This window comes from Phasianus colchicus, chromosome 12, assembly GCF_987193195.1.
Source record: "Phasianus colchicus chromosome 12, bPhaCol1.hap1.1, whole genome shotgun sequence".
Taxonomy (NCBI): Eukaryota; Metazoa; Chordata; class Aves; order Galliformes; family Phasianidae; genus Phasianus; species Phasianus colchicus.
In genome coordinates, this window is record NC_143447.1 from 1,719,354 (window position 1) to 1,739,646 (window position 20,293).

Here is a 20,293-nt window from a genome sequence, read left to right on the forward strand (position 1 = left end):
AGACAAACAAATCCTTACATCACATTTCTTAAATTTGCCTTTATCACTGAATCAGTCTGATTAGCGTGGCTTATTCTGGAAGAAGGTACAAATATCTTAAAACCCCAACCTGGCTTTGGGTTTCTATTTTTAAAAAAATAAAAAATTACATATTTACAAAGTATTTCCAAGATGATTTTAAGCAGAAGATCAGGAACTAAAACCCAACTCTAGTCCGCTTCACTACTTCCTTCCCCACCTCGTGGCTGTACTCTAGAAGGATCTGTTTCCAAAACCTTAACGCTCTAAAGGTTTGCAGTGGACTGATTAATCTCCAAAAAGAGAGAGAAAGAACAAGTTCTGCATGAGAGAACGTGGGTTTTGCAATCACACCATTAGCAGCATTGATCTCACAGACAGGGTTTACCTTTTCGGCATTGGATCGAATGCACTTGACAAAATAAGGTTCTGCCTGGCCAAGGGTCTCCATCAGCTTGTTGAGTGATGCCTGCAACAGGGAATACATCTCCAGTTGGAAAACAGCATGAAGAACAATGAGAAAACATGCAGTGAAGCCACAAAACAAAACTTCAAACAAATGGTGAGTTAACTAGGCAGATGGCAAACAGTTCCCCGAAATGAGCATCTCACATTGATACAACTTGGCTGCTTCCATCTTCACACCCAACTGAATGGCTACAGAGAAGCTCTGTAGAGAAAAGTAAGCTTGTTTGTTCAAGGCCTCTGCAGAAACACAACTCTCACGCTGTTCTTTAAGACCCCCGCTTCGACTTTCCCAAATCAACCAGCAGATCCAAAGTCACCCCTGCTGCACCCCAATGAGCCATGCACAGACACAAGTGGGACACAATGACCTGCCCCCTGTGCACCCAATGACTGCCAATGTTTCTAACACACAAACATTTTCATCTGTCAGAAATCATTCCACTTTTTAAGTCTGAGATCATTGCTACTGGCACAGAAAAATTCTTGATGATGGTTTTGCAAAAGGAAGACCTGACAGCTTTCTCCAATAACTGCTTTCCACAGCTTGCCTGTCTCTCTTGCTGAGTGAACTCCCATTATGTCAAATCACTGAATTTACAGATTTTTAAAGCCTAAACATTTCACAGACTGTTTTGAATCACAGAACTGCTCAGGTTGGAAAAGACCTTAAAGACCATCAAGTCCAACTGCAATGGATGAAGGTCGTCCCAAAGATGGCATCTCTCTGCTCATACTGCCTGCTGAAAGGCACAATTGTGGTCACTGAGACTCAAGGCTCTGCCACACTTCTGACACAGAGATTTCACTGCATTTCTGTTTCCCTTCATTTCTGTGCTACTATTACAAGTGTAAATTACAGAAGTGACCTGGTGTTCCAATCACTGCTGCATCCAACCACTCTGATGGGATGTCATCCAGTTCATGCTCCAACCTGCAAATCCTGCAGCAAAGCACAAACTCTTGGAAATAACGCGTTGACTGCTTTAGAGTAGAGCACACACAGTCCATGAGTCACTGCGGCTGAGCTGACTCCTCTGCTGCACTCTGCGTTGGATGTATTTCTTTTATGTGCCCTCTACATGCTTTGGATGTCTCTGATTGCAGAGCACATGACTGACGTGGTATTAATAACGTGCTCCAGAGCCGATTACTCGTGGCAATGACCTGATTTTAGTAGCCCTAAAACTCCGTTATTGAGAAGATATTCTGTTGCATATATACTGCATATAGCTATGGATTTATGGATATGCATGTTCATAAACCTGTGCGCACAAGTGCATAATGCTGGAATGATGTAATTCATCTGAAGATTGGCTTGCAGAACAGCTTCCGATCCTTTTGAAGCCATCCTTAGGGGAAGCCTTTTATGTTAATCAATGTCTGCCTACACGCAGGACCTGGGGAAGTGGGGCTGATGAGGCACCCACGTGTGGTGCAGCTGGACACGGAGCAGCCATGGTGCTGGGGGGCTGCGACAGGGCAGAGCCCAGCTGGTGGGCACAGTCAATTGCACAGCACAGGAAGGCAAAGGGACAGGGGATTTTTAGCTCAGATCGCTGCTCTTCACAGCAGATGGTCCCCCTTCCACGTGCATCCCACTACCATCTGGCCTGCCCCAAGCACTGTGAGGCTCCTGGATTAACTCCCTGCCCCGCTCTGCTGCCCACCCCCAGCTCATATGCCTTTTCCCCAGGGCCAGCCCTGCAGGGTGCAACCCAACATCGCAGCACAGAGAGCTGGCTGGGAGGGGAGCTGGTATAAATCTGCCCTGAGTTTTGAAGCAAGCGCCATCGCTGCTCTTGCAGCATCCCCTAATCCGGGCAGCGATGACTCAGAGCTATTTTGCAGCATAACTTCAAGCACGGCTAAAATCAATACGAGACACAGCAGCTGTGAGCTCCCTGTGCAGGCACCGGCCACAAGGCAGCATTTATCTAAAAAACACAGCAATGGACAAACCCCGTGATGGGAAACATTTGTATTTCCTGTCGCTGACCCAGTTCCACGCTCTGCAATTTTATTAGCTTGCTCTTGATAAAAAGCCATCTTGCAGCCAGCACCAAGCTGCTCCCTGGAGAAAACATTTCACCCTTATGAGTGCAAATGAAATCAGGGCTGGAGTGCCCAGCATTCTTTTCGAGGAGGAGCAAGCAGAAGCACCAGGAGCCAGCACACTGCAATATGCTTTCATTCATTTAAATAAAAGAGGTTGAGCTGTATGCACTGCTCTGATGCTGCCAGGTCAGTGCTGCAGTGTCAGAAAGCACAGGAGCTGTGTGAAGGCTCTGCTTTGATGCATGGGGGGGATCTTCACAGCACCCTGAGCTCTGCTGCTCCTCTGTGCTGGGAGTTGTACAGGAACCTCAGCCCTGCACTCCTTCACGTTACATCTGAAGGACAGATGGGTGTCAGGAAGACACCCCCAATTCAGCCCCCCCAAATGTATAAATTACTTATGAATTAAACCCTGCAGACATTTATTTTAACCATTAGTCCAGACTGAGCTTTAAATATATACATACATATGCATTCTTCATTTTATATATACAGTGTTCATATATGTGTGTACATATGTATATATATAAAATTACTTGATCATATCCACACCCATGCATGAAGACTCTAAAAATGACCAATGTCTCAAAAATTAAAAGTAAAAAACAAGTCAAACTTTCCCAGAAAAGCATTTCTCTAAAAGTGAAGTGCTGCATTCTAACACAACCACATGGCTGTGCATGTGACTGGCACCGATTCCCAAGCCCTGATGCACACATCTGAGCATTACTTTAGCTGTGGCTATTCCCAGGGAAGCTTGGCTGGCACACAGTGCTGCCATCACAACAAATGCTGTATTGATCCTCCTCTGAATTCCTCTGCACGCCTTGAGATAATGCAGCAATATTTTGACATTTTTGCACCAATCAAAATTCACATTCCACCTGACTTGAAAACAGATGGAATGTTAAATGTTGAACCTAAGCAAAAGAACACTTTAAAATCCTATAGCAGAATTTGACTAGCTTTCTGGATTCAGCAGAGAAAACAAGATGATGTGATTGCCTTGAAAGCAAGGAGCCAGAAAACAGGCTGTGCACACACACAGCTGCACGCTACGTAAATGTTTGATGAGGTGCCTCTCTATGAGGGCACTTAAAAAAAATCACAGGCATGAAAGAGACCAGCATCAATCCCCCCAGCACAAGGCTTTCCCTGATGCCTTGCCCATTGGTTTTACCCTGACATAACTGCCTTTTTTCCCATCCCCTTCTGCAGCAGGTGACAATCTCTGTCCTGCAGCTCATCCTCACATCCCACTTCTGCTGTCTTGGAGCATCATCTTGAGCTGAGCTCACATCCTGAACAAACAGTGGTGAAGCTGGAACGTATTTGCTTTTCATTCAGTGCAGGCTTATCACCCATCTGTACCAAGGCAGAGTGCTGCATTACCTGGAACTGGGCACTGATGCTGGGCGGTTTCTTCTTCTTATGGAGATGGAGAAGGGATTTTGTAATGTGGTCATGAAGCGTCAGGTTGGTCAGGTGCTTGAGGGACTTCACATCCAGCATGTGCTGTGGAAAAGACAGATTTCGTTCTCTATAAACATAACTAGAACTTATTGCCATGCTATAACCCTTTACATGCCCTGCAGGGCTTCCTTACAGTAACCACCCTATTTCATCTCCATAGAAAACATCAGGGAATGGCTTGAAACATATGACCTGCTTGGCTTCCTAGTTCTTGCCAAAGGCTTCTTTGAGCATGGGAAGTTTGTCTCTCTGACACTAAAGTGGGGTTGCAGACAAACATAAATATCACTGGAAAGTCGACCATTTGTCTATTATTTTCATGGCATTTTAACAACAAACTTGAATTGTGACCGCTACAAATAATTCATCACATGCATATAGAAAATGAGCCATCAGCCATAATTAGCAAGTCCAGGGGCTTCATTCCTGTGAACAGGAAACTGTAGATGGAAACCACGTGCTTGCCAGCAGGACCTCAGAATCTCCTGAGTAAGGATGGGGGGTACGAGGAAGTCCTAGGGAGGACTGGCACACTGACACAGTGCAAAAGCCAGTGGAGAATTTCTTTCAGTTGAGCCAGCACTGCCAAGGCCAAAAAAAGGCATCAGTCCACAAAACCTACTGAAAACCTCCTTCCTTCTAACTGCTATGAAATGGTCACTTCATCACACACACTACATCCACTATTAATGAAGAGTTAATTTATTGCCATTAGAAGACTACAGGGACTGCAGGACTCACATAGAATGCAGCCATGCTGTAGGTATGGCAGAAATGATCAACTGCTAAGATTGTTTTTAAGACCAAACTGTGCAGGCATCACGAAAATCACTTTGCTTATCAGGTGACAGCCATTCTGCATAACTTACTTGCTCTTTTTAGAGATGCAGTTATCGTATTTCCCTAGCATGTACACACACCCCTCCCCAGGAGGAGGAAAGAAAGAGCCCAAGCAGGTCTGAAAAGGAGGATGCAAGTGCTCACACACACCTCCCCCAGCACAAACCAGGGCTGAAATCCGTTGGTTTTACAGACACTAATGAGCCCCAAACAGAGCAGAGATGACAGCAGCCCCAGAGCAACCCCAGCCATCTTTCTTACACACATCAGCATTTCAGCACTGCACCCACAGCCTTAACCTGGGACCAGCAAGGTCAAAACGCTGCTTCTCACCTTTGGGAGGTTGGGTTTGGCTTTGCAGTTCTTATTTCGCCTGGGGAGACAATAAATGGCTCAGATTAATCCATTTGTGTAACTGCAGAATAATTTGTGTGTTACACTACAACAGAACAGTTCTCCTTCTGCCATTAAGGAACACAATTCTTTTTTCTTTACTGTGACACAGTACAGACAGTAAGGTTCAAAAACATTGGAGGGTATGAACCAAGCCCTGCAAAATTCCATTTAGCAACTCCTTCCTACAACCTGACCTGAAATGAGGCTCCCTCTGCATGCTGACAACTCATACGGATTCAGCTCCACAGCTGAGAGGAAGGTACTCAATCACAGTGCATTCTTACATCAGAAATGAAGGGCTAATTTGGGCAGCACGGGGACCATCCTGCTTTCTCACACCACCTGGGTGATGCTCTCTGAAACTCCACATCAGGCTGCAGTGTGATTCACCCGCATCATTTCCACATCTAATTTGTAATGGAAACTTTGATATCACGTTAAAAAATGTTACTGCATAACATCACTGTCATCTCTTTAGACTGGTTTGACCAGGAGATTCATTCCTTCTCTCACTTCCCCGTACCACTTTACTGTATGTCATTACAAATGAACGATAAGGGATGAATAACTCAGATATATAAAACATACTGGGGTCGTTTTGACCCAACTGTGTCCAAGCCCACTTGAAACTGATCTTTTTTTTGCTTGTTTTGGCTATTTACATTCCTCTTATTACCCATATTGCTCATTATACACCAGGAACGAAGCCAAAATCCCCTCCTTTTGTACTGACATGAGGATGCCGTGGGCCCTTTCCAGCAGCTTGCTGTTAGTTGCGTTCACAAATATCCCATCCTTGTCCAGGAAGGAGCTGGGGCTGGTGAGCCTGCTGTGCCGCATCCCCATCCGGCCATTCCAGCCAACAGCAAAGGCATCCCTGAAACCCAAACAGGGCAGTCAGACACATTTAAGGACAGATGGAATAGACACAAACGATGGTTCTACGACAGAATAAAGTGTTGAGATGATTTACTTAATAAACAATGCCATCTCCTAAGGTGGAAGATCAGAATCACTTCCCCAGTTTGTTCCCTTCTGCCACGGAGCACAGCTGTGCTGGTACCCAGGAATGCGGCTCACCTGCAGCCCTGGCTTGCAGGAGGAGGAAGAGAGGAATCACAGTCCTCCCTTACAGGAAGGAAAAGCTTCCACAAAGCTTCACATCAAGGCAAAATCACCTCCAGGGCTGCTGAGGAGGCCAAGAGGAGCCTCCTTCCAGTGCCTGGGATCATGCAAAGCATCTCCCTGGGCTGCAATACTTTCGTATGGTTCAGCCAGCCTTGCAGAAACTGTCATACAAAATAACACTGGTCTAAGGAGGGATGTGGGGTCTGCAGAACCCCAGAGATATTTCAGAAAGATGGGAAAAGAACAGGAAGAGAGCCGGGTCATGGAGGGCACCAGTATGGCAGCATCAGTCTTCTGGTCATGAAGATGCCAAAGAACACAGTGGTTTATGCTTTGGAAGAAGTGAAAGATCAAGTGCCACAATAGAAAGAAAACGCTAAGCAAAAAGAGTTGTTAATGCAGCCAGTTCAAAGCTCATAGCCAAATCTTTGGAGTGAGACAGCATAAAGATTCAAGTCCCCTCACTGCCTTGCTGCAATGCTTTTAAAAGTCATTCCTAGTATTTTGACGTGTACTGCTATTAAAAGAAAGGATGAATCACAGCAAAGCAAACCCTTGATGAGTGCCTCCGGATCTCATTTTTTTTAAGCAGCCCATTCGATCCAAGGAAGGCCACAGAGAAGCCTGAATTCCAGTGATGTCTGCAGGCCACCTTCACAGCCACGGTCCCAAACCCTCCTGCTTGCAGGGGAAAAAAACACTGCCTGAACCAGTTCCACTAACCCTCAATGGCCACCTTCAGGACCCACAACCCATCATTAATTCAGCCAACTGTAACTCAGAATTGAATAAGAATGTGGTGATATGGGCTCTGAAGGAGACTAAAGAAGAGAAAACCCTATACATTCTCATGCAGATTTAAAAAGACCAACCATCTCTATTTACTACAGACACTTTGGGATGAATATGTGCACACAGTGATGGACACAGCTGTTGTGGTACTTGGAAGTCAATCATCTCACCATGCAAAACCAACTGCTTCAAAACAGACTGATCAACACCTGCTTCCCTGCATGCTGCGCCAACATCAAGGAACATAAAACAGTTTCTGCTGCATGAAAGCAGACAGCCCAAGCGGTTCTGGTTAGCAGTGGCATGGCTTTCATTACTCAGTGGCTGCTGAAGGCAGTTCCGAGGCGTGCTGGCTTCCCGAGCTCTGCTGAAGCCTGGTTTCCTCCAGCTGCCATCCCAGCATGTGGGAACCACACGGTCACTTTCTTCTGAGATCAGAAGCTTGCTGGGCCCTCCCCATCCCTTCCTGCATGATGTCATGCTTGAAATTTGCTTTTTGAAGAGAGCCCCGGGCTATCCTGGGAGTTGTACAACACAGACTTATCAGCCACCACATGATGGTGAGATGGCTTGAAAAGAGAATTCCTCTGTTTCATTTAGCTCTGTAAATCACTCACCAGCCTATCTGTTGGCTCAACACTTCTGAACTGAGGGACAATTCAACCACAGGGCTGTTACAGCAAACCTCTTTCCTATAGGTGTTATCCTTATCTCTGCATATCCCCCTTCTTTTTTTTTGACGAGAGCAACTTAAAAGCAAAACCTACATTTAGAAAGCATAATTAATGACTCTTCAGATCAAAATTATTCACAGTGAAAGGTATTAAAAATCACACGCCTACTCCAAAAGTGCCTTCTGGGATTTAAAGACATGAGAGCTCACACTGTGCTTTGGGCTTTCAGAAGGCAGGGGCACAAAGGACAAGTGGGACCAGTCCCCAGTGATGCCCAAGGTTGCGTTGCCCAACGATGCCAAGATTAGAGACCATGCTACTGAGTCACCACACCAAGAGAAACACGGGGAAAGCACTCTCAAAACCACATTTGTGCCAGTTACAGCAGAGGTGTAGCAGGAATAGAGGTCTGTCCTGAGTATTTTTAGGATACAACTGCTGAGGATGAAGGAAGGAAGACACAGCAGACACTACCCTTGATGTTGGCTGTTTATGGGAATTTGTGTGATGTCCTGACTTGTTTTAAGCCAAATAAATACAGCTGACCACAGGCTGAACCTCGACAGAAAGGAATAAACACATTCATCTTCCGTGTTCTGTGAGACAGTAGGAGTTTCCCTGCCTTTACAAGATGTACTATCAAGGACTCCAGATAATTAAAATGTTTTGGGCTATGAAAATACTGGCAGCCCAACCTGCCCTACTGGCATGCCCTGAAGTCGGAGCTATACAACCAGAAAAATGCCATCTCACTTAACTGATGTTCTCCAAGCACCACCACCCCATCTCAAGCTTTTCTTTCAATAAGCATCCTCCTTTGGACTGCTGAGAGATGGCAGTTGGAGAAACTTCACAACACCTCTTATCTCCCCATCAAGAACTTTGCTGGGACAAAGTTTCATGTTACATCACTTTTAGGAAAACCTGTGCAACCAGAGAAGTGAGGAGGAGTCACTTCTGGAGGCACCAGCCTTGTCTGCCTCTTTTGGAAAGAAAGGGGCATGATGACATCTGTGGATTTTTGTTCCCCTATATACTGCTCCTTTTTTTTTTTAATCTAATTTCTATCTTGCACATTTGGCTTAAGGCCACTAAATCAGAGATTTAATAACGTACTTAGAGAATATTTTGCATCACACACACAAAAAAACCAACAATGAGATGCAGGCATCACGGTGTTCGGTGAGCATCTCCTCGACTCGTTCTTTGCTTCTCATGGAAATCAGAGCAGCCACGAAGTTGCAGCTGGATATCTGCAGCTCCAAGCAATAACTTTGGGAGCTAAAGGTACACTGATCATGTATTGCCCAGTGCCCAAATATGTACGCTCAGAGGGAATAGGGAAGCACCATACCTCCCTAGAGATGCTATCTGAATAATCAGAATTTCTGGCATCTGCAGAAGGACAATACAAGAGTAGCTGTGGAAAAGGTGGGTATGTGCACCCAGAGTCCCCACTGGAATGAAGACATTTTGCTTCACCAGAAGCTTAATTCTTTTGAAGATCTGGAGAAACTTTGGCCAAAGAGGCACAGATCTGTGCCAGAAAGCACAGAACCAACTCTCAATCAGCAAAATCGAATTAGGTGCTTGAATGCCCACAACCTTCAAGGAAGGATAAAAAATAGGACTGTATCTATAACCATACGAGTTGAATTTCCTTCAAAGTGCACACACTGTAACATTACTTTGGAAGTAGAAGATCCCCTGTGCTCTGAGAGACATTCCAGTCACCAGACGTCCCGTATTTTCCCCCAACAAGCAGCAAACATTTGCTCAGTTACAATTTCAGACCTCCCCTGGTCCTGCACAGCCAGCAGCACCCACACCATCAATCACACTGCTTGCACACAAACACATCATCTCTACTTCTGCCTCAGAAAAACGTCTGCTTTTTTTTTCCCCATGATATTGGCACATTCATTCTTTTTTTTTTTTTGCACGCTTCTGACCACTCTGCACATCACACCACCTACAAGCACTGCCTTGGGGCTGAGTAAAGCTGCTTCCTGTGCCTACTGTAAGTTAAGATATTTAGATGTAATCACATGGCAGCAAAAGAACGAAGAGAAGACAAAATTAATAAGCGCAGTGGGAAAACCATTAACACAGTCATTAACAGCAGCAGATAGCATTCTCCCATCCCACACCTCCTTGCCATGGCACTGTGGAAGCAGGACACTTACCGCTGGCTCCTCTCATTGATGGTATTGACTCCCTGCAGATCCGAGAGCGGCGTCCGCGGGCTTTTCCGAGTAATACCTACAGCAGCACATGGAGAGGGGAGTTTCTACCTGGCTTCTCACCAGCAGGCAATTAGCAGAGCCATAGCTCAGTGCTGACTACGGTGAGAAGGAGGATGTACATGTCACAGCACATGCTGCCCATACAAACAAGGTGCCAAGGATGCCAACGTACCCATCGCTGTCAACGTCGTGCCTCTCTGCCCTCAAGTCATACCCCTGTGAGTAACACTGTTTGCTCAATGTGTTGCTCTCCCTCCCACGCTCCCACGCTGTGTTAGGGACACGGTGTCCCAGCTCGTAAGCAAAAGCGACAAGGGAAGAACTGCTGTGACGCCGGGCACTGCTTCCTGCATGTCCAAAATATTCCTAAGCCATAAGATATGCTCTGCACCTGGTGGGGCAGCCACAACACCTGGGTTTGAATAAGGTGCTTGGAGACAGGGTAACGTATGCCTTCCATGCTTCCTCCCTTCTTGCAGATAAAGGGATGTGGATGTGCACTGCACAGGGAGGTGTTACTGAAGCTGCATCCTTCGAGATGGGCAGATCTAGAGGACCGTGAATAATAGATAGCCAAGGAAGTCATCGCACGTGGTTACAGAAGCAAAAGTATCATCAGTTACCTTCCCCAAAGTGGAAATGTTTTGTAACCAAGCATTTAAGAAGACAGAAGGCAATTTTTGTAGGAAACAAAATAGCTTTCAAGCCTCTAAAACACAGCTACTTAGAGTCAGTAAGCCTCAATTTGACAAGAAAATAGTCATGCAATTTTAAAGTGTGTTGACATGTCTGCTGTGAGACAGGAAACATCGCAGTGCTGACTTAAACATGGGAACTGTATGCCCCCTCACTCTGACATTTCTGTAGCAGAATAAAACTGGAAAAAAAATGAAAAGGAAGAAGCCTAAGAGATAGCTTGTAACTGAGTAGGAAGAAGCAATAGCAGATTCCCTGCACACGTTTGTCATTTTTGCTCACGATTAAACAATTCCTGCTCAGGAGGTTTTGCAATCTCTACCTCTGATGATGTTCCATAGAGAACCAGATAATAATTTTAGTGCTTAGCCATGCCTAGAGTTTAAAACTCTCTTTAAAATCTCCGTTGTTGCCATCAAAGGCATTTTTTGGGTTGCATTTCTCATCAGGGAAACATTCTCTTCCCTCTTCATTTTTTATTATTACTTTTTTTTTTTTTACCCATGCTTGGATGCTTGCATGTACACATGCAGAGGGCTTCTCTAACTTACAGCACTCTGCTTGGAGTGTTTGGTGACCAGTTCCAATCATAGAATCACAGAATGGCCTGGGTTGAAAACGATCACAATGCTCATCCAGTTCCAACCCCCTGCTATGTGCAGGTCGCCAACCAGCAGCCCAGGCTGCCCAGAGCCACATCCAGCCTGGCCTTGAATGCCTGCAGGGATGGAGCATCCACAGCCTCCTTGGGCAACCTGTTCCAGTGCCTCACCACCTCTGGCTGAAAAACTTCCTCCTCATATCCAACCTAAACCTCCCCTGTCTCAGTTTAAAACCATTCCCCCTTGTCCTATCACTATCCACCCATGTAAACAGGTGATGATGAACAATGGACTTTCAATAGTGTTGCACAGATTTTCCTTCTGTCCATGCCTCCCAATGGAACAGGTCAGAGTGAAATTGTGAAGACAAGGTTGTTCAAAATCACTGCAATCACACCTTGCTTCCATCAGGAAAAGGAAATGTCTATTCCAGGCTCCCAGGAATGCATTACAGGCTGCATTACAACTGCACTGTAACTCTGCCACTCACACATCCCAAGTGACTTTCTGATGAATGTAAATTACGGTGCACAAGGATAGAAGCTGAGTTGAGGAGGATTGCTTCAGGAATACCAAAAAGACTGCATCGTGCCATCACTTGGCTCTTAAAAGGAGACATTCGTACATACCAAAGCCAAATGAAAGGTGCCATAGTGATGTAGCCCCTTTTCTAGGGAACAGAGAGGGCTTTTTATGAACAAATGGCAAAAAGTTTTAGATTTAACCACTTTGTGTACAGCCTAGAGAATGTTGTATAAGAAATATGGATTAAGAAACTGCATGCAGTAATACACTGCATGCCAAAACACAGCAGTGCAAGAAGCCTTCTTGTTCTCTGCACCCAGCTCAAATGCAGGCTGATGTATTTTATATTTCGGGAATAATTTTATTCCCATCTCCCAAATCTATTTCCTCTTCTTCAGCTGTGGTTTCACAAAGAATGATTATGCTTACCACATGTTTTCACAGCAAAGAACTTCAAACAGTGCCCACTTTGCCCATGAACACCAGCCAGCACAGACATGGGGCTGAGCTGAGACGTTCACCCCCACGCTTTGGAACACCACAGAGGAACCCCAGGCCGAGCACCTTCACCCTCAGTGCCCACTGATGCGGTCAATTCAACATCCAAATGTTGTATGTGCTTCAATCCTAGCTTAAGCTGTCAAAGACATGAAACCTGGGGAACAGCTTATGGAAGCATGCCCCATGGGAGCAGATCAGGCCATAATAATAAGCCGGGCTTCAAAGCACTGAGCTCAGCAGCCTTATATATGGAACTTCCTTGCCTGACACTAAATTAAGGCTGTGTTTCAAAGCAGCTCTACGAATTCTGTCCTCATTCTTATGCAAACTGCAAATTAAAACCCCCCAAACTTCCCACATTGCTGAGCTAACCTACACATCTTTACCTGCAATTAGAATTGTTTTCAGTAAGGTCACTTAACACTTCAGAAAATCTACTTCTGTGTTTGTGTCACTGCATTGTGCTTCCTTGTAGTAATAAAAGTACAGTGGGAAGCTGCAGGAAAAGTAATGTAGGTAGACAGAAGTCTAAAATAAGAATTAAAGCACTTCCTCTGCTCCCCCAATGCTACGCTGCAGGAAGCAGAGAAATCTGATCTGAGGTTCCTAGCAGGAAATGCATATTTGTGGAGTTATCATCCAAGTGTTGTACTTACCATGCCCATTTCTGCAGAAACAAATCCCAGTATTTTGCACTTCTGCCTAAGTTGCATGAGGGCAACGTTAGCAGCTGGGGCAGCAAATGTGCCCTTGGCTGCATACAGTCATGCTCTTTTCTGTAAGCTTTGTTATGCAAAATGAAGGAAGAGAACAATGGCATGAAATGACACATCTCAAGCTGCAAGCATGAAATGCATACACGTATGCAGACCCTTCTGAAGGTTCACCTGCAGGCTTTGCATCACTCCCTGAAAGCAGTGAGGCCATTCCTAAGGCTCTGACTGACGCTGCAGGGCGTGCAGCTGGAAGTGGCCCCTTGGGTGATGCTGCATGCGGTGCTGCTGGCAGCCCTGCAGCAGGAGGGCACGCTCCCTGCAGCCTCCCTTCTCCTCCCACCACACAGCACAGCCCTGGGAATTAGTAGCATGGGCAGGATATCCATGTTGTCATGCAGAACTAGTTTATCACGTGACAAAGGAGTGAGGGGGAAGAAACGGAGACCAAGTGCATCTTTACCTGCTTGCTCTGTTAAAATAATGCCAAATGTTTTGTGAGTATAGCCCGTGGAGACTGAGGGAAAGACTCAGCAGAACCACCCAACGTCTCAAGAGACGTGGATATGCCTTTGTTTTTGCTCTCCTATTGATTTCAGATGGAATCCAAACACCTTTTGGCAGCCAGCAGGATGGCCCGGAGGGCTGCTGGGTGATTCCACCCTTCCTACGCCGAATGCACCTGATCTCCATTTCCTCCGTGTGAGTGCGGCATCAGAGAGAAGGGCGGGATTGGAGCCTTACTGTACTTCTCCTCCTTGCATCTCTGCAGGATCTCTAAGCTCCTCTGGTGAACTGGGTGATGGAGAAAGCTAAAACTATCCACACTTTTCAAAACCGCACATGGCACTGCATCATCATGCCCTTGGGAAGTAAAATAAAAACAAAACAAAAAAATGGAGAGAAGAGAAAGATTATATAAGCAGAAATCAGGAAAGAGTGAAGAACAAGGCTGCCAGCTGCCTGAAGGATGTCAGAGCTCTGCTGCTCGGCTCAGAGCTCGCCTACATCGTAGCAGTTCTGCCCACAAGCAGCAGGGACACAGCGGGACCTCAGCCACCCCACAAGCAGGCAGTGGACACGGCAGCGGGACGGTGAGGTTGGCTGGCATCCCAACTGCACTGCCATATTGGCCAGGGCACAGAAATGCCATAATTGCTCCAAGATTATTTGGACGTATATTAAATGATTACACAAATCTTGTATTATCGTCTATTCAAAACCCCTTCCGTGCCTCTGCCAGCTGTTGGCTGCAGTTTCCTGGAGAGGCACTTCCAGGCATGGCCACCCCAAACTCCCAGCTCATCCCAGTGCTGTGCCTTGCTCAGGCAGTGACCACTCAACAGAAGCAGAAGTCACTCGTACTGACAAGGATTTAGTCTTCCTCGAGGGCAGAGGACTGAGATTGGACTGGGATGGGATTGTTTGTAAGCAAGGAACAGAACTGGGAATGGGTCGAGGTGGAAAAAGCCATCCCTGGGAGGACTTTGTGGTCCAGCTCCAACCACAGGGAGGAGGAGAGGTGACACAGGTGACACTCTGCAAGCAGGCAGCACCCCTCTGTGGCTGAATGGATTGAGGCAATAGGAAGCCTGAGATGCCTCACACTCCTGTGTGGTGGGGTCACTGAGGGGTTACCTTGTGTCAGCACACACAGAAGCATTTGTACCAACACGTCACGTCATCAGGAAGGACTGAACTTTATAGAGGAACACTGTCAAGGGTTATCACTCCCCATCAGCACCACTTCACGCTGCTCAGTGGCACCTCGGGGATCATTTCTGGCACTTACTCTTATTTGGCAAATAGTATTTCTTTGCAATTTTTATTAATTTACCTTAGTGCCTGGCTTTGGGAACAACTCAGCAGAACCCAGCAGGGTTTAGCTCTGCCCATGTTTATGAGATAGGGGTACGTCCCGTTTTATCTGGGAGCAGCCCTTGCTGGCTGAATGGGAACACAGAGCCACACCAGCCCTGTCTCAGAGCAAGGACTTTGCTTCACATCCAGCAAAAAGCAGATGAGAAAGCTCAGAATCCTAACAGCCTGATTTGTAAGACCAGCACCAACCCTTCTAAGTCTTCTCTAGCAAAATACTCTGGCTTTCTTGCATAATACATTCATACCACTGACAGAGCAGACTGCAGAAAGTGTCAATCAGCCAAATTTCTTTCTTAAAAAGCTTGATAATGTTCCTTTCCTCAAAGTTCATTAAAACCAAATCTAGTTCTAACGTGTAGTTCTTCCAAACTATCTTAATTCTCCCTGATACATTCAATAATAGTAACAATTAAACCAAATTACTGAAAGAGTCCACCCTTCAGCTAATTAGTGCCCCACCTGAGGAGGGTGAGCAGCACCACGGGAGCATCTCCTGGGCAGAAGTTTGCAGCTGTGCTGCTTTGCTGCCACGGGCCTCCAAGTTAAAGGGAACAAGTCGCTAAAAGCTGTGCTGTGAGAACACCAGGAGAAAAAGGGAAACCCCCAAAACACTGCAGGAAGAAAGGGTGATACCACTGCAGCACTTCTAAAGCAGAGCGTGGAGCTCACAGCACTGCGTGGCACTGCTGGCACAGAGGAGATAACTGAAAAGCTGGCGGACAAAGAAAGCAGAGCACATTTTGCAAAGCTGCTCGTATGCACAGGCTGCAGGTTTTCTCGTGAAATTCCTGCTGGACATTGCAAGCAGGACTCAGCCGGGCCTGCAGCCAGGTAGAAGCAGTTCAGATCAATTTGGGATGAGGACAAAAGAATACAAAGAGGCTTGAAAAAAGCATCATGCCTCAGATGTGTCACTTCTCATTGGCTACACCCACTGCCAGGTTGCAGCAGCAGCAGCAGACAGAGAGCTGGACAGCACGCCTGCTTAAGAATTACATTAAATTATGACACGTGCAGCACTCGTGTAAATGTACACGGCTCTTCTTTGTGTGAGGTTTTTCTCTGCTAACCCACTGTAATGTCATCAAAAGCTCCACATCCACATGCACTGAGGCATTCAAATGATGCTAATTAAAGCCAGCGAGGTTTGGTAAAAAACAAAATAAACCTAAAACATATGTTGCCTTCAGTTTGTCTGCGCTTTCCAGAACAATTACCAGGTAATTTTAGTGCCAAGTGGCTCTTCAATAATTCACAGATGCCTTCTGCCATAGATGCACTGTGCAAAGCTGTGGCCTTTCAGCACTATTTTGAGCAGCAGGAGGGTCAATATTGGATGTTCTTGAGACCATCTGAGCCTCCTGCTGTGCTGCACCTCCTCCAAAACCCTTTGCTTTGGGATATTTTGCAAGACATGGGATTTTGCACCAGCTACGTCTTCTGCTGGGTTCTGAGCAATGTCACTGCCCCTGCGCAGCTCTCACTTGGAGGGGAAGCCAGGAATGCTCTCCAGCAGAAAATGTTCACCTCATTAGAGGAATTAACTTTAGTAAACTACTCCCTTAGTTCTGCCTTCAGAATGGTCAATTTTCAAGACTTTTTCCCAATTCAGTAATTATCTGGTAACATCATGAAGATGCAGGTAGGCAGAAATTGAGGGTATAAACTCACTGGGGAACGTTGGGAGGTTCAGGACAAACTTTAACTATCCTGCATTTTGAGGGTTCCTGGTTTTTGTTTTTTCTCTTTCCTCAGGAAAAAAAAAAAAAAAAAAAGAGGTTTTGAAGAAAAAAGTGGGCACTGTATATATATACAGTGGTATATTGTATTGTATTGTCACATATTGAGTGCCAGAAAGTCTGTTCTCAGCCCATGCTGGAAACTGGTTGGCTTTGCCACAGAAAGAGAAGGTGGTACAAGAATTGAGTCTTCCAAAACTGCCTGAAAACCTCCTGACTGTTTTATATCTACGCATAGATATAAGCAAGGCACAGCACAAACTGAAGGCCAGGAAGGCAGAGATGAGCACAGCAGTCGCGATTGCTCCCAGGAGGCAGAGGAAGCGAAGCAGGGCTTGCAACCAGCAGGGCAGGAGCTCTTACTTTCAGAGCCTTAACTTATTTTTCCTTCCCTTGAACAGCTTGCTGTAGCTCAGCTTTGTGAGATTTATGAAAGGTGAAGAGGCAACGCTAGGAAAACGCAAATTGAGATTTTTCAAGGTCAGGTATTTTGGGTGACTTTTCTCCCAGTGCCAAAGAGTCAAGTTTCAGGAAAGCTCCTTCATGCAGGGAGGCTGCACACGTGAAACATCCCCCCATCCTCCATTTGGCATTGCAAAGCACCAATGTCCAAGTGCTGCCTTGATGTGCCAGGCAGACACAGGTTCCTCAGCAATGCCCTTTCTCTCAGCCCCTTTGGAGCAGCTCAGGGCACAGACTCAATAGCTGAAAGCTGGTTTTGTCTCCTGCACTTCCTGGGATCTGACCAAAGGCTGGTATTGTTCTCCCCGAACAAGACAATTATTCTTTCTGCTTGCACGGCTTCCCTATCGATGTGCCTTGTCCCCTGGCTCCCCTGATGCACACCTCACCACATTTCCAACTGAAAACAAATGGGGCAGCTCCGTGCTTAATTTTAACTCAGCTGGCGTTTTCCCTGCTGATGCTCTGATTTCATCATGAATTTCAAGCCCTCTTGTGCCCGGAAATTAATAGTAATGGTTTGTACCCGTCTTCCCAAAATTGCTTTAATGCAGAGAAACGTTCTAAAAGCACAGCCAAGTATTGCCTGCCACAGCATGATGATGCACCATTACTCTCATTTAATTTAATGCCCCTGTGTTCCGCATGAGGACGGCTTGGTGGTTCTGCATGACTGTGAAGCAATGAATTTTGCTAGACCAGGGGCACGCTCTCTTTCAGCTTGAAGGGTGAACAGCTTGAAAAACTCTAAGGAGGAATTAATCCCCATTTTTTTGTAGATGTAACCCTAACTGCTAAAGAAACCCTAGCTAAAAAGAATTTACTGTCTGATTTTTGTATTTCTGTTTGAATCATTCAGGACTTCCTACGCAGGCACGCAGGAAGAAGTGAAGCAGGGGTAAAACGAAGGTCTTAGAGCATTAAAATCCTGCTGCAAACATACCTGTAGGTGTAACTTTGGGATATCGGCTATCTATGCATTTCTGTTACTCAGCTTTTTAACAGAGCATTAACTCCTAATGAACCAGGCTGGCTAGTTAAAATACCATAGTAACATAACAAATTCATGCTGCTGTGAAAAGCAAAGAGCAGAGTTAGGAAACCGGCCCACTTACCAGTTTTCTTCTCAACATATCGTTTCCCAGCCTCCCTAAAAGCAACCATTGCCCTGAAAAACGCCCGGAGGACGGCCCAACGGAACACTGCCACCGGGTCGATGCCGATCATCCCACAGATAAAGGCATTTCTGCTGCTTCGCAGGAGAGCCACAATGTCTGGGCGCATGTGGTCTGTGTTCTTCTCCCGGAAATCCTGCGGAGAAAGGAGCAAAATAAGGAATCTCTGCAAGATGCACTACAGAACAACTCAAGTCATGCTTCTGCATTAGAAACAGTGTGGCCAGCAGGAGCAGGGAGGTGATCGTCCCCTGTACTCAGCACTGGTGAGGCCACACCTCAAGTACTGCGTTCAGTTTTGGGCCCCTCACTACAGGAAAGACATTGAGGCCCTGGAGGTGTCCAGAGAAGGGCAACGAAACTGGTGAGGGGTCTGGAGCACAAGTCCTATGAGGAGCAGCTGAGGCAGCTGGGATTGTTTAGTCTGGAGAAGAGGAGGCTCAGGGGAGACCTCATTGCATTCTACAACTTCAGGGAGTTGTGATGAGGAGGGGTTTGGCCTCTTCTCCCAGGCAACAAACAGGATCCGAGGAAATGGCCGCAAGTTGTACCAGAGGAGGTTTAGGTTGGACATAAGGAAGAACTTTTTCTCTCAGACAGTGGTCAGACACTGGAATGGCTGCACAGGGAGGTGGTGGAGCCGCCGTCCCTGCAGTGTTCAAGAGGTGTCTGGATGAGGAGCTGCGAGATCTGGTTTAGTGCTTGTGGTAGCACTGGTGATGGGAGGACAGCTGGACTAGATGATCTTACAGGCTGTTTCCAACCTTTTGATTCTATGTTTCTATGATTCTACCTTATTTCTCTTTTTGTATTAGACACCTCTTTACCTTCAGAAAACAAATGCTTTATTCCAATGCACTGCTGTCTGAAGCATGAAAGAGAAGCCATTTAAGTTTCTCATGTGTAACTATTGCATTAAAAGTGCAATTACAGACCTGCAATTGTAAATACCAGTGTAGTTTCCTGCATAAGCTCATCTTCACAAAAATCCTCCTGCTAATAACTTACGGGTGTAAGTGGGGTAAATGCAGAAATCATTTGTGTGGGATTTTAGATGACCTGCATCACTGAGATGCTGAGACCTGTGCTCATGTAGGCTGTACACTCTACTGATGGAACAATAAAAGACAGTAGGTTCTCTCAGTGAACCAATCCCAGAAATATCAAATTTCAGTGCACTGCTGGGGTGCAGCAGGAGCCTCAGTGCACGTCCTCAATTCTTCCCCAAATACCAAGAGTATGCAAGAGGGCAGAGAACAGGAAGACAATCCCCACCATCCCCTTCCCCTCGTGTGTTGTAGCCGAGCTTTTCACCAAGCACTTCCCTCTCCAAGCTCGCTTCTCTTCTCCAGCCAAGTCCTCTTCAAAACATCTCTGCAAAGCCTAACAAGATGCTTTAAGTGAAAGCAACTGCTGGGGAGCAGCTGGGTGACAGACCTTCACTCCGTACTTGACTTTGCCTGCGTAGTGTTTAATGATGAAAGCTGGCTCCATCACTGCTGGAAATTCAATGTAGGAGTTTCCTTCGTGTTGACGCTTGAACTTGTCCAGCAGGGTCTGGTTGGTGGCTTGAGGAAAACTGGTTGGAAAGAATGGAAATGGAGTATAAAAACTTCACTTCTTGCTTGACCACAAACAGTAAAATAGAAATATTCTGAGCTTCCGCTTCAATGACTGCATACACCAAGTGCTCTTTTGTATGCTGTCAACAAACAAAAACAAGATACACGTGCTGTCTGACGAACTCTTCGCTGATTAAATAGTGGTCTGAAACCAGTTATAAAAAGCATATATTCATTAAGGACACTGCACTGTATGCCCAGTGCATGTTGATCATTCAAAATAGGGGCATTTATCTGAAACTCAAAGTTTTTGGGACTGGTTTTGAGGCTTTGAACACTCAGTCTTA

The 20,293-nt window shown here is 45.9% G+C and overlaps 1 protein-coding gene across 15 annotated transcripts in view; it reads right to left on the bottom strand.

Annotated features, from left to right (window-relative positions):
• The window catches only part of MYO9A (myosin IXA), a 163,822-nt gene that overhangs the window by 28,613 nt on the left and 114,916 nt on the right, over nucleotides 1–20,293 (bottom strand). For 14 of the 15 annotated variants that reach the window (XM_090148601.1, XM_090148600.1, XM_090148598.1 and 11 more), the window contains 8 exons: nucleotides 19,822–19,963; nucleotides 18,325–18,520; nucleotides 13,872–13,991; nucleotides 10,031–10,106; nucleotides 5,984–6,127; nucleotides 5,188–5,227; nucleotides 3,934–4,056; nucleotides 407–487 (listed from right to left, as the gene is read on the bottom strand). In XM_090148601.1, coding sequence (XP_090004727.1) covers nucleotides 407–487; nucleotides 3,934–4,056; nucleotides 5,188–5,227; nucleotides 5,984–6,127; nucleotides 10,031–10,106; nucleotides 13,872–13,991; nucleotides 18,325–18,520; nucleotides 19,822–19,963 — 922 coding nt within the window. The remainder of the gene's footprint in view (nucleotides 1–406; nucleotides 488–3,933; nucleotides 4,057–5,187; nucleotides 5,228–5,983; nucleotides 6,128–10,030; nucleotides 10,107–13,871; nucleotides 13,992–18,324; nucleotides 18,521–19,821; nucleotides 19,964–20,293) is intronic. The other variant, XM_090148602.1, reaches the window with a different exon arrangement.